The sequence below is a fragment of the Poromitra crassiceps genome (genome assembly GCF_964638095.1).
Source record: "Poromitra crassiceps genome assembly, chromosome: 13".
In the NCBI taxonomy this organism is placed as follows: Eukaryota; Metazoa; Chordata; class Actinopteri; order Beryciformes; family Melamphaidae; genus Poromitra; species Poromitra crassiceps.
In genome coordinates this window covers 8,163,384-8,175,883 of record NC_139644.1, presented here as the reverse complement: position 1 = coordinate 8,175,883, position 12,500 = coordinate 8,163,384, and the positions used below count along the sequence as shown (strand labels likewise).

At 45.8% G+C, this 12,500-nt stretch overlaps 1 protein-coding gene across 1 annotated transcript in view; it reads right to left on the bottom strand.

Annotated features, from left to right (window-relative positions):
- Positions 1–12,500, bottom strand: part of LOC310788108 (junction plakoglobin-like) — a gene marked incomplete at its 3' end in the record, with an annotated part of 171,731 nt that overhangs the window by 23,919 nt on the left and 135,312 nt on the right. The window contains exon 10 of the mRNA XM_083649610.1: positions 4,816–5,034. Within this exon, the coding sequence (XP_083505736.1) occupies positions 4,816–5,034 (219 nt within the window). The remainder of the gene's footprint in view (positions 1–4,815; positions 5,035–12,500) is intronic.

The following is a 12,500-nucleotide window of genomic DNA, read 5'->3' as shown; positions in this document are numbered from 1 at the left end:
TAATTTGGGCTAGGAGGAGCTGGAAATCCCTCTGCTCGCCTTTCAATGCGGGAGCGGGGGATTTCACCTGAAAGTACAGAGCAGCACGGTAATGTGGCCGTGCTGCTTGGCTCTGTGTGAAAGCAATTTCTGTGGCGAGGCGGCTGGCTTTACGGGACTCCTAAACGGCTATTTTTCCGCGATCTGTGTATGAAAGAGCCTATGGTAACCATGGTACAGTAATTAGAGTTCGGACCTGATTTAGGAAAATACCCATGTTGTTACCTGAAGCAAACCACTGAAGAACAGAAGAGCCTCCATGTATCTGAAACAAACCACAGAAGAACAGAAGAGCCTTCATGTCTCTGAAGCAAACCACAGAAGAACAGAAGAGCCTCCATGTCTCTGAAGCAAACCACAGAAGAGCCTTCATGTCTCTGAAACAAACCACAGAAGAACAGAAGAGCCTCCATGTCTCTGAAGCAAACCACAGAAGAAGAACAGAAGAGCCTCCATGTCTCTGAAGCAAACCCCAGAAGAAGAACAGAAGAGCCTGCATGTCTCTGAAGCAAACCACAGAAGAAGAACAGAAGAGCCTTCATGTCTCTGAAGCAAACCACAGAAGAACAGAAGAGCCTCCATGTCTCTGAAGCAAACCACAGAAGAGCCTTCATGTCTCTGAAGCAAACCCCAGAAGAACAGAAGAGCCTCCATGTCTCTGAAGCAAACCACAGAAGAAGAACAGAAGAGCCTGCATGTCTCTGAAGCAAACCACAGAAGAAGAACAGAAGAGCCTTCATGTCTCTGAAGCAAACCACAGAAGAACAGAAGAGCCTCCATGTCTCTGAAGCAAACCACAGAAGAGCCTTCATGTCTCTGAAACAAACCACAGAAGAACAGAAGAGCCTCCATGTCTCTGAAGCAAACCACAGAAGAAGAACAGAAGAGCCTCCATGTCTCTGAAGCAAACCCCAGAAGAAGAACAGAAGAGCCTCCATGTCTCTGAAGCAAACCACAGAAGAAGAACAGAAGAGCCTGCATGTCTCTGAAGCAAACCACAGAAGAAGAACAGAAGAGCCTTCATGTCTCTGAAGCAAACCACAGAAGAACAGAAGAGCCTCCATGTCTCTGAAGCAAACCACAGAAGAAGAACAGAAGAGTCTCCATGTATCTGAAGCAAACAACAGAAGAACAGAAGAGCCTCCATGTATCTGAAGCAAACCACAGAAGAAGAACAGAAGAGCCTTCATGTCTCTGAAGCAAACCACAGAGAAGATAAAGGATTGGACACAGTAGCTGGGTTTCCATGCATGTACTGTATCTTTATGCAAATGACAGCGTATCCAATCAGAAAGGTTGGATGGAAATAGCAAATTCTGATTCTACGAAACACGCCGACGTCGGAATTTTTGTTGAATGAATGACTTTCTCCATCGTGTCTCCGTTCCTGAAGGTGCTGTCACTGCTGTGGCTGCACGCCCATTAGTTCCTGAAGGTGCTGTCACTGCTGTGGCTGCACGCCCATTAGTTCCTGCGTCACATCTCGCCCAGAGCTTTCCTTTGTTTACCTCTTTGAACAGCATGAAGTATGTCCAACGTTAAGCTGATTCCAGACAGCCATCTGCTTCACTCACACGGTGGCCGGATCTGACTTACACTGTATGAGGAGGAGCAGGTGCACGTGCCAGGCTCAACCAGGCCTTGGACAAATCATATTTTCCTGGTTCGCAATTTCCTAGAAAGGAACTGTTAATTTCTTGGGACGTTTCCTCGAAACAACCATGGAATTATGTTCTAGTTACAAGGGAAACAGATAAAGAGTTCAGTAGTAGTTCCTTCAATTTCCTTCAATTCTGAGACACAACCATGAAAAATGAACAAATTAAGAATTCAACAAATCACTGTTTGAATAATGATTCTGATAAGTGACCTCTCCCTATTATTTCACAATAAAGACTTTATAGTTTTGCAGTTCTGTGTAGAAAACTCACCAGACTGCAGACAGTTTCTATAAAGCTATGCAGGCTGCACTGTTCGTACTGTTCGTACTTACCTATGAAAAGTAGTGCACTATAATTTCCTATTATAACCAGCAGAGGGGCGAACCATGAGGGTATGTTGCACTATGTCATGGTTCTTTCCAGGAAACTTTCCAAGTAATAATTAACATGTCCTAATTATTAGCAAATTGTTGAACTGGAAAATAAAGCGTTGATATTCGGCAATTTAAAATATCCACCACCTTAAAAGTGCTTCCAGTGTGCTGAATGCTGAGCAGAGCAGAGAGACGTGAAAACAGCAGCAGCTGGACTGAAGGAACGCCGATGATGTGGAAGATCACACCTGCTGTTAGCAGCACTTCACCCTCATTAGATGCACAGTTGGTAACATTAAAGGAACACTCCGCCGATTTTCAACCAGCTTTGTATCATTACAACATCAGAATCATAAAACACGGGACGTGATGTTATACTGTCCATTGTGCCAATAGATGGTACACACATGAGGTTTGCCTTGATGTTGAGAGTGGCATGGGAGCTGTATCTCAGACATGGGAAGAATGTAAATTAGTAGTATATCCGAAAAACTGTAAACAGTTTTGCAGGCATTCATTTAGTTTGACAGTTATTGAGAGTTGACTTGAGTTTTGTACCGGTGATGTCACTTACAATGCAGAGTTTGATTTCTATGATCAGTTTCAACTTCAATAAATTCAACCATTCCATACAAATTCAGAAAACATAATTTATATTCAGTCGTGTGTTGGAACAAATCTTCCCACTTTCATTGTGTGGGACCCCACCCATCCCTCTCATGGACTTTTCTGCCTGCTTCCGTCTGGGAGAAGATATCGGAGCCTCCGGGCCCGCACCACCAGACTAGCTAACAGCTTTGTCCACCAGGCTGTCAGGCTGTTAAACTCTCTTCCCTCTCTTCCCTCTGCCCCCAGTCTGGACTGTTAACTTTTCATTGTACAACTCCCCTCTCTTCCCTCTGCCCCCAGTCTGGACTTGAACCCATATCCACACTCAGCACCAGTCACTTTATGCAAAATTACTATGTCGCTCTGTTCATTTTATTGCACTTTCTGCCATCACTATTTGCACTAATGACCTTATTATGACCCCTACGGTAGTATTTTATTGTATGTTTTTTTTTTATCTATTTTATCTTCATATTTTATGTCATGTGTTGTCTCCTATCTGTATATTGAGTGCACCGTGGATCGTGAGATACGGAATTTCGATGCTCTGTATGTCTTGTACATATGGTAGTGATTGACAATAAAATTGACTTTGACTTTGACACTTTCAATCTAAGTCTCCCTCTCTGCCTGTCTGTCTTGCTCTCTTTACAGTCTATGGCCCTGTTTACACGGTGACGCTCCCCGCATAAAACAGCAAACTTTTTGAGCGTTAGTGCCTTCCTTTTACACGGGGGTGAAAACGCCAAAATCTGAAAACAGGTCCGAGAGTGGAATTCTTGATAACGCTGCCCCCTTACTGTCACCGTGTAAAGTGGAGAAACGCAATTCAGGTGATGACACAGCCCGCCTTCACCATGTTAGACAATGGTAGACAATAGGAACATTGAACTAGCCCAATACTATACAGCCTTATGGCACAGGCATAATGAGTCACATTGACATTCAACAAACGTGATAACGATTTGCTAAAAACACACAATCTGCAATAAGTGCTCCCTACTAACGTCACACATAGCCTATTAATCACTGTCTCCCGCATTGAATCATTGAAGACAACTCACTGTCTGCGATGCATTTCCTCAAGTGAAGTCCCAATTGTGCTCAGGTCTTTTTTATCTTACTTACTGGGTTTTAATTCGGTAATCCAATCTGGAGCAGTTCAGGCTACCATTTGTGACTTCTGTGTCACTCGCGTGGAAAATGCATTTAAAAACTTTAAAGGAGAATTTCGTTTTTTTTTACCTGGAGCCCTCTCCTCACATTAATTATTATCTGACGACTCACCCAGTGTTCTCCACAGCGTTTTTGTCCGTCTTAGGCGTTGTTTTGAGATCAATAGTGTGCAAGCCAGTCATAGAATGGAGCTCCATGGGGGCCACGTGGCAGCGTGCTTTTCATCCATGTAAATAGACAGTTTTATTCCTGTTTTCGACCCATATCGTCATAATCTGATCCCTAAGGAACCATCAGACTGCTAATTCTCCCCCGGGCTCTTTACAGCGGTAGTTACAGGCATCCTATTTCCTCCTGTCGGGTCAGTGAGACCAAATCTCGTCAAGTCAGTCCACAGGCCAGCGGCAGGAAAGTCTCGCGGGACTTGACGAGAGTACAAGTATATATATATACATTAACAAACTTCACATTTAGCTTTAGCTAATCTCTCCCTGCCTGCTAACATAAATTCCTGTTGCCAAATCTCGCGAGAGTGTGTTGCTGAGACAGAGACAGGTCTTGAACAAGTACAATTTTCTCCTGATCTGTCTGTCTGAAAAAAGCCATTTTAGTGTCAGAATATTCTGAAGATATGTGACTTTGGAGAATGGGCCGAATATTTACTTGAATGAATATGGGGGCGAAGGGATCTGTCATAATCTGAGCTCACGTTGACTTTTCCCATCGACTCCAACAGACTCAGACCTGCCGAAAACCTCCTAAGTGGGCGTGTCCGTGGAAAGCCATGAGCAAAACCTGCGTGCCAAAATGACAGGAAGTGAGTTGAAGTTGGGCCGTCTTGCTTGAAATCCCATCGTCTTTGGCTCGACGTTCTCACTCCCAACTCCTCACATACTGACGTCACTCTTTAATGCACTGCGTACGCCTTTTTTCCTCATCTTTTTTGTCGGCCTCACCTTGACCACAGGCCAGTAGTGCGGCTGTCCCAGCAGCTTGACGATGGCGGGCAGGCCGTAGTGCAGGCGCACGGCGCTCTGGGCCAACTCTGCGTCCGCGTGCCTCGATGTCAGGTGACGCAGGGCGCACACTGCCGGCTCCGCCACGTCCTCCTTCTGCCCCGCACGCAGCACGGCATGGATCAACGCCTCCACACCCCCATACTGAGTCACCAGGGTCTGAGGAGACAACACACATACTGAGTCACCAGGGTCTGAGGAGACAACACACATACTGAGTCACCAGAGTCTGAGGAGACAACACACATACTGAGTCACCAGAGTCTGAGGAGACAACACACACACTGAGTCACCAGGGTCTGAGGAGACAACACACATACTGAGTCACCAGAGTCTGAGGAGACAACACACACACTGAGTCACCAGAGTCTGAGGAGACAACACACATACTGAGTCACCAGAGTCTGAGGAGACAACACACACACTGAGTCACCAGAGTCTGAGGAGACAACACACATACTGAGTCACCAGAGTCTGAGGAGACAACACACACATACTGAGTCACCAGGGTCTGAGGAGACAACACACATACTGAGTCACCAGAGTCTGAGGAGACAACACACACATACTGAGTCACCAGGGTCTGAGGAGACAACACACATACTGAGTCACCAGAGTCTGAAGAGACAACACACATACTGAGTCACCAGAGTCTGAGGAGACAACACACATACTGAGTCACCAGGGTCTGAAGAGACAACACACACTGAGTCACCAGAGTCTGAAGAGACAACACATACTGAGTCACCAGAGTCTGAAGAGACAACACACACACTGAGTCACCAGAGTCTGAAGAGACAACACACATACTGAGTCACCAGAGTCTGAAGAGACAACACACATACTGAGTCACCAGAGTCTGAAGAGACAACACACATACTGAGTCACCAGAGTCTGAGGAGACAACACACATACTGAGTCACCAGAGTCTGAAGAGACAACACACATACTGAGTCACCAGAGTCTGAAGAGACAACACACATACTGAGTCACCAGGGTCTGAGGAGACAACACACACACTGAGTCACCAGAGTCTGAGGAGACAACACACATACTGAGTCACCAGAGTCTGAGGAGACAACACACATACTGAGTCACCAGAGTCTGAGGAGACAACACACACACTGAGTCACCAGAGTCTGAGGAGACAACACACATACTGAGTCACCAGAGTCTGAGGAGACAACACACACACTGAGTCACCAGAGTCTGAGGAGACAACACACATACTGAGTCACCAGAGTCTGAGGAGACAACACACACACTGAGTCACCAGAGTCTGAGGAGACAACACACATACTGAGTCACCAGAGTCTGAGGAGACAACACACATACTGAGTCACCAGAGTCTGAGGAGACAACACACATACTGAGTCACCAGAGTCTGAGGAGACAACACACATACTGAGTCACCAGGGTCTGAGGAGACAACACACATACTGAGTCACCAGAGTCTGAGGAGGCAACACACATACTGAGTCACCAGAGTCTGAAGAGACAACACACATACTGAGTCACCAGAGTCTGAGGAGACAACACACACACTGAGTCACCAGAGTCTGAGGAGACAACACACACATATTGAGTCACCAGGGTCTGAAGAGACAACACACATACTGAGTCACCAGAGTCTGAGGAGACAACACACATACTGAGTCACCAGAGTCTGAGGAGACAACACACACACTGAGTCACCAGAGTCTGAGGAGACAACACACACACTGAGTCACCAGAGTCTGAGGAGACAACACACATACTGAGTCACCAGGGTCTGAAGAGACAACACACATACTGAGTCACCAGAGTCTGAGGAGACAACACACATACTGAGTCACCAGGGTCTGAAGAGACAACACACACACTGAGTCACCAGAGTCTGAAGAGACAACACACATACTGAGTCACCAGGGTCTGAGGAGGCAACATACATACTGAGTCACCAGAGTCTGAAGAGACAACACACACACTGAGTCACCAGAGTCTGAGGAGACAACACACATACTGAGTCACCAGAGTCTGAGGAGACAACACACATACTGAGTCACCAGGGTCTGAAGAGACAACACACATACTGAGTCACCAGGGTCTGAGGAGGCAACACACACATACTGGAATTCAACTGGATTCAAAGTCGCCAGATTTGTCGCTATAGTCAAGGTGGCAACGCTGAAATGCTTATTCCATCATGTTCTACACAGCATTGATTCATCAACCTGTCAGTCTGAGCCAAACCCACACCCCCTAGCCACTCCCCGTAGCCACCCCTTGAATCCCCACTCTCTACAACAGGGCTACTCAATTCAAACTCAAAGAGGTCCAGTTAGAGAAAATGTCCTGAAGCAAAGGTCCGGAACATCGTAACGTAGCTTGTGTTATGATTCAGTGCCACTGAACTTAGGCTACTTTCAATGATTGAAGTAGCCTAATAGTACAATGTCTGTATGTAGTCAACGGCTGACTGTTAAATCAAAATAAACATCAACAATCTTTATTTTCCGTTTTCATATTTAACTGTATTAATTATAAATAACTAGCCTACTATAATAATAAATAAATGTTCTTTTCTCATTCCAAGTAAAATAATGGCTGCATTTAAAAATAACACAACAGAGTGCTTTGGAAAAATGTGCATCTTAAAATAAAGTGCCTTAATTTTAGAAAAATAAGTCAACAAACCAACTTTTCTCTTGAGAGAAGTGAGCTCTCACTATATCTATCTATCTATCTATCTATCTATCTATCTATCTATCTATCTATCTATCTATCTATCTATCTATCTATCTATCTATCTATCTATCTATCTATCTATCTATCTATCTACTGTATCTATCTATCTTTCTCATGCTGTTGGGCAGTGAATGTGTGTGTGCCCACAGTCTGGATTTGAGTGTGTGTGTGTGTGTATGTGTGTTTGCTCATGTGTGGCGCTTCCATTGACAGTTCAAGATTGCATCACACTTCACAAGCTTTGTTTTCATGGTCTACTTGTTTCTTTTGAGCACACCATGTGAAATTACTTCTATTTCTCGCCTCTCTTCCGTCCGTGTGTCTGTGTCACTCTCTCACAGGAGCAGCACTGGGAAGCCACAGGCACAAGTGATTCACATATTTGATTGGCTGAGTACTGTAGCATCAGTTTTGCCATTACAGGGTGCTGTATGGACTAACTTCAGCAGAGGTTCTGCTGTGGAGCACAGGGTGCTGTATGGACTAACTTCAGCAGAGGTTCTGCTGTGGAGCACAGGGTGCTGCTGTATGGACTAACTTCAGCAGAGGTTCTGCTGTGGAGCACAGGGTGCTGCTGTGTGGCCTAACTTCAGCAGAGGTTCTGCTGTGGAGCACAGGGTGCTGTATGGACTAACTTCAGCAGAGGTTCTGCTGTGGAGCACAGGGTGCTGCTGTGTGGCCTAACTTCAGCAGAGGTTCTGCTGTGGAGCACAGGGTGCTGTATGGACTAACTTCAGCAGAGGTTCTGCTGTGGAGCACAGGGTGCTGCTGTGTGGCCTAACTTCAGCAGAGGTTCTGCTGTGGAGCACAGGGTGCTGCTGTATGGACTAACTTCAGCAGAGGTTCTGCTGTGGAGCACAGGGTGCTGCTGTATGGACTAACTTCAGCAGAGGTTCTGCTGTGGAGCACAGGGTGCTGCTGTATGGACTAACTTCAGCAGAGGTTCTGCTGTGGAGCACAGGGTGCTGCTGTATGGACTAACTTCAGCAGAGGTTCTGCTGTGGAGCACAGGGTGCTGCTGTATGGACTAACTTCAGCAGAGGTTCTGCTGTGGAGCACAGGGTGCTGCTGTATGGACTAACTTCAGCAGAGGTTCTGCTGTAGAGCACAGGGTGCTGCTGTGTGGCCTAACTTCAGCAGAGGTTCTGCTGTGGGGCACAGGGTGCTGCTGTATGGACTAACTTCAGCAGAGGTTCTGCTGTGGAGCACAGGGTGCTGTATGGACTAACTTCAGCAGAGGTTCTGCTGTGGAGCACAGGGTGCTGCTGTATGGACTAACTTCAGCAGAGGTTCTGCTGTGGAGCACAGGGTGCTGCTGTATGGACTAACTTCAGCAGAGGTTCTGCTGTGGAGCAGAGGGTGCTGTATGGACTAACTTCAGCAGAGGTTCTGCTGTGGAGCACAGGGTGCTGTATGGACTAACCTCAGCAGAGGTTCTGCTGTGGAGCACAGGGTGCTGTATGGACTAACTTCAGCAGAGGTTCTGCTGTGGAGCACAGGGTGCTGCTGTATGGACTAACTTCAGCAGATGTTCTGCTGTGGAGCACAGGGTGCTGCTGTATGGACTAACTTCAGCAGAGGTTCTGCTGTGGAGCACAGGGTGCTGCTGTATGGACTAACTTCAGCAGAGGTTCTGCTGTGGAGCACAGGGTGCTGTATGGACTAACTTCAGCAGAGGTTCTGCTGTGGAGCACAGGGTGCTGTATGGACTAACCTCAGCAGAGGTTCTGCTGTGGAGCACAGGGTGCTGTATAGACTAACTTCAGCAGAGGTTCTGCTGTGGAGCACAGGGTGCTGTATGGACTAACTTCAGCAGAGGTTCTGCTGTGGAGCACAGGGTGCTGCTGTATGGACTAACTTCAGCAGAGGTTCTGCTGTGGAGCACAGGGTGCTGTATGGACTAACTTCAGCAGAGGTTCTGCTGTGGAGCACAGGGTGCTGCTGTATGGACTAACTTCAGCAGATGTTCTGCTGTGGAGCACAGGGTCCTGTATGGACTAACTTCAGCAGAGGTTCTGCTGTGGAGCACAGGGTGCTGCTGTATGGACTAACTTCAGCAGAGGTTCTGCTGTAGAGCACAGGGTGCTGTATGGACTAACTTCAGCAGAGGTTCTGCGGTGGAGCATAGGGTACTGTATGGACTAACTTCAGCAGAGGTTCTGCTGTGGAGCACAGGGTGCTGTATGGACTAACTTCAGCAGAGGTTCTGCTGTGGAGCACAGGGTGCTGTATAGACTAACTTCAGCAGAGGTTCTGCTGTGGAGCATAGGGTGCTGTATAGACTAACTTCAGCAGAGGTTCTGCTGTGGAGCATAGGGTGCTGTATGGACTAACTTCAGCAGAGGTTCTGCTGTGGAGCACAGGGTGCTGTATGGACTAACTTCAGCAGAGGTTCTGCTGTGGAGCATAGGGTGCTGTATGGACTAACTTCAGCAGAGGTTCTGCGGTGGAGCATAGGGTACTGTATAGACTAACTTCAGCAGAGGTTCTGCTGTGGAGCATAGGGTGCTGTATAGACTAACTTCAGCAGAGGTTCTGCTGTGGAGCATAGGGTGCTGTATAGACTAACTTCAGCAGAGGTTCTGCTGTGGAGCATAGGGTGCTGTATGGACTAACTTCAGCAGAGGTTCTGCTGTGGAGCACAGGGTGCTGTATGGACTAACTTCAGCAGAGGTTCTGCTGTGGAGCATAGGGTGCTGTATGGACTAACTTCAGCAGAGGTTCTGCTGTGGAGCACAGGGTGCTGTATAGACTAACTTCAGCAGAGGTTCTGCTGGCATGGGGTGAGTAGAGACCCATTCCTTTAAAGCACCCTGTATTAATATGCACTGAAGAAATAAATAAAAAACACCAAAGCAGAACTATTCTCGAGCTTGCAAAGCCGCAGCCTCCTGCTCGCAACGCTTCATGTTTGTTTACTTGTTTGTTCTCCTAGGTTGATTTTGGGAGGAAATAGCGTGAATGCAACACTGTTTAGCAGCCGGCTTGGAAGTGCCAGGTGTCGGCCTTTCCCACAGCACTTCAACACAGATGGCAAAATAAAAATAAAAATGGCGGAAATCCCAGATCCCAATCCCCCGCACAATCTACTCAACTGATCCTTGGCCCAACAATCTGTCTCCCACATTTCAGCCAAATCTGTTTGTAACATTGATATCCCACTAACAGACAGACAGACAGACAGGCAGACAGACAGACAGACAGACAGACACACAGACAGACAGACAGACAGACAGACAGACAGACAGACACACAGACAGACAGACAGGCAGACAGACACACAGACAGACAGACAGACAGACAGACAGACAGACAGACAGACAGACAGACGTTATATGGAACCAGGAATGTCTCATGTAAATAAATACACAAAACAAGATTTACAAATACATACAAAATACAACAGAAATTGCATTTAAAATGAAAGAAAGAAAGATAATACAGATTTAAAAACACATTTGTGGATCAGAAGGGCATGAGAAATGTCTGAAAACACTGTGCATCTCATTTTATTTCACATATCTATTCCTCTTTTAACATATCTTCGAGCTCTCAACATAGTTTACAATAGCCTTTGCAGATTTGTTTTGAGGTGTCCTTATAGAACTCACCACTGTCTGAGTATGTACGAGTCACTTAACTGGTTAATGCCTAAAGCTCGTAGACATTCACACTGGCTGCAGTTTGTTTTTAAATGTATTTTCTTTAATTATCCCGCATACTTAAAATAACTCTTAATTCCATATAGATCATCATATAGTCTCAGGCATGCTGAGCATCCATTCTTTTTCGTTCCTAGAATTCACAAAGAAATTGGACGTCGTATTTAAATGTAAAGCTCCATCTGACTGGAACAATTTGCCTCGCTCACTTAGATCTATCACAGCTTTTCATTCCTTCAAGGCATCTCTCCTCACTTATCTTCAAACAACCTGCTCCTGCTTCTAATTATGTTTGACATTTTGAAACAACTTGCTCATGATACTTCATGCATGTAATTTCACCTTATCTGGGTATGTGTACACTTACAGTATGTATTCTCACTGTATATATTATGCTATCTTTGGGGACTAAGGGGTTGGGGAGTGGCTAGGCCTGGGAGTGCTTCTTATGTGTATGTATGAGTGTATTTGTATGTTGTTTGTTTTATGTAACACCTGTTTTCTTTCTGTATATTTGTGCTAAGGACCCCCTCGAAAACGAGATGGTTCATCTCAAGGGGTTTATCCTTCTAATAAATTTGAAATATTTCAACATGTTGTCCTGACGCTGTGTTGTCTTTCTTATATTTTCTCTTTAGTTTTGCATTTGATCTCCTCATCATGTATTTCACTATTTTGAAATCCATGTAAAGCACTGTGCAAAGATATTCGATTAGACAAGGAGTATATCAATAAAGTTAGAAATAATTCCCAGTAAATAATTATCAGATTTGGCATCAGAGAAAAGCATGGTTTTTGTCTCGTCAGTGTTTAAAACAAGCTTCAGATCATATCAATTCTTCTGAATGAAATGCTGGCTGTGCATCGTTAAATGCCTTTTTAAATCACTTTGTAAACTTTCAGATAAGTGTTGTATAAAGAAAGTTTCTTCTTCTCCTACTGGTGATTGTGTTTCCAGTGGCGGTGGGCTACCTTGTTCCTACTGGTGATTGTGTTTCCAGTGGCGGTGGGCTACCTTGTTCCTACTGGTGATTGTGTTTCCAGTGGCGGTGGGCTACCTTGTTCCTACTGGTGATTGTGTTTCCAGTGGCGGTGGGCTACCTTGTTCCTACTGGTGATTGTGTTTCCAGTGGCGGTGGGCTACCTTGTTCCTACTGGTGATTGTGTTTCCAGTGGCGGTGGGCTACCTTGTTCCTACTGGTGATTGTGTTTCCAGTGGCGGTGGGCTACCTTGTT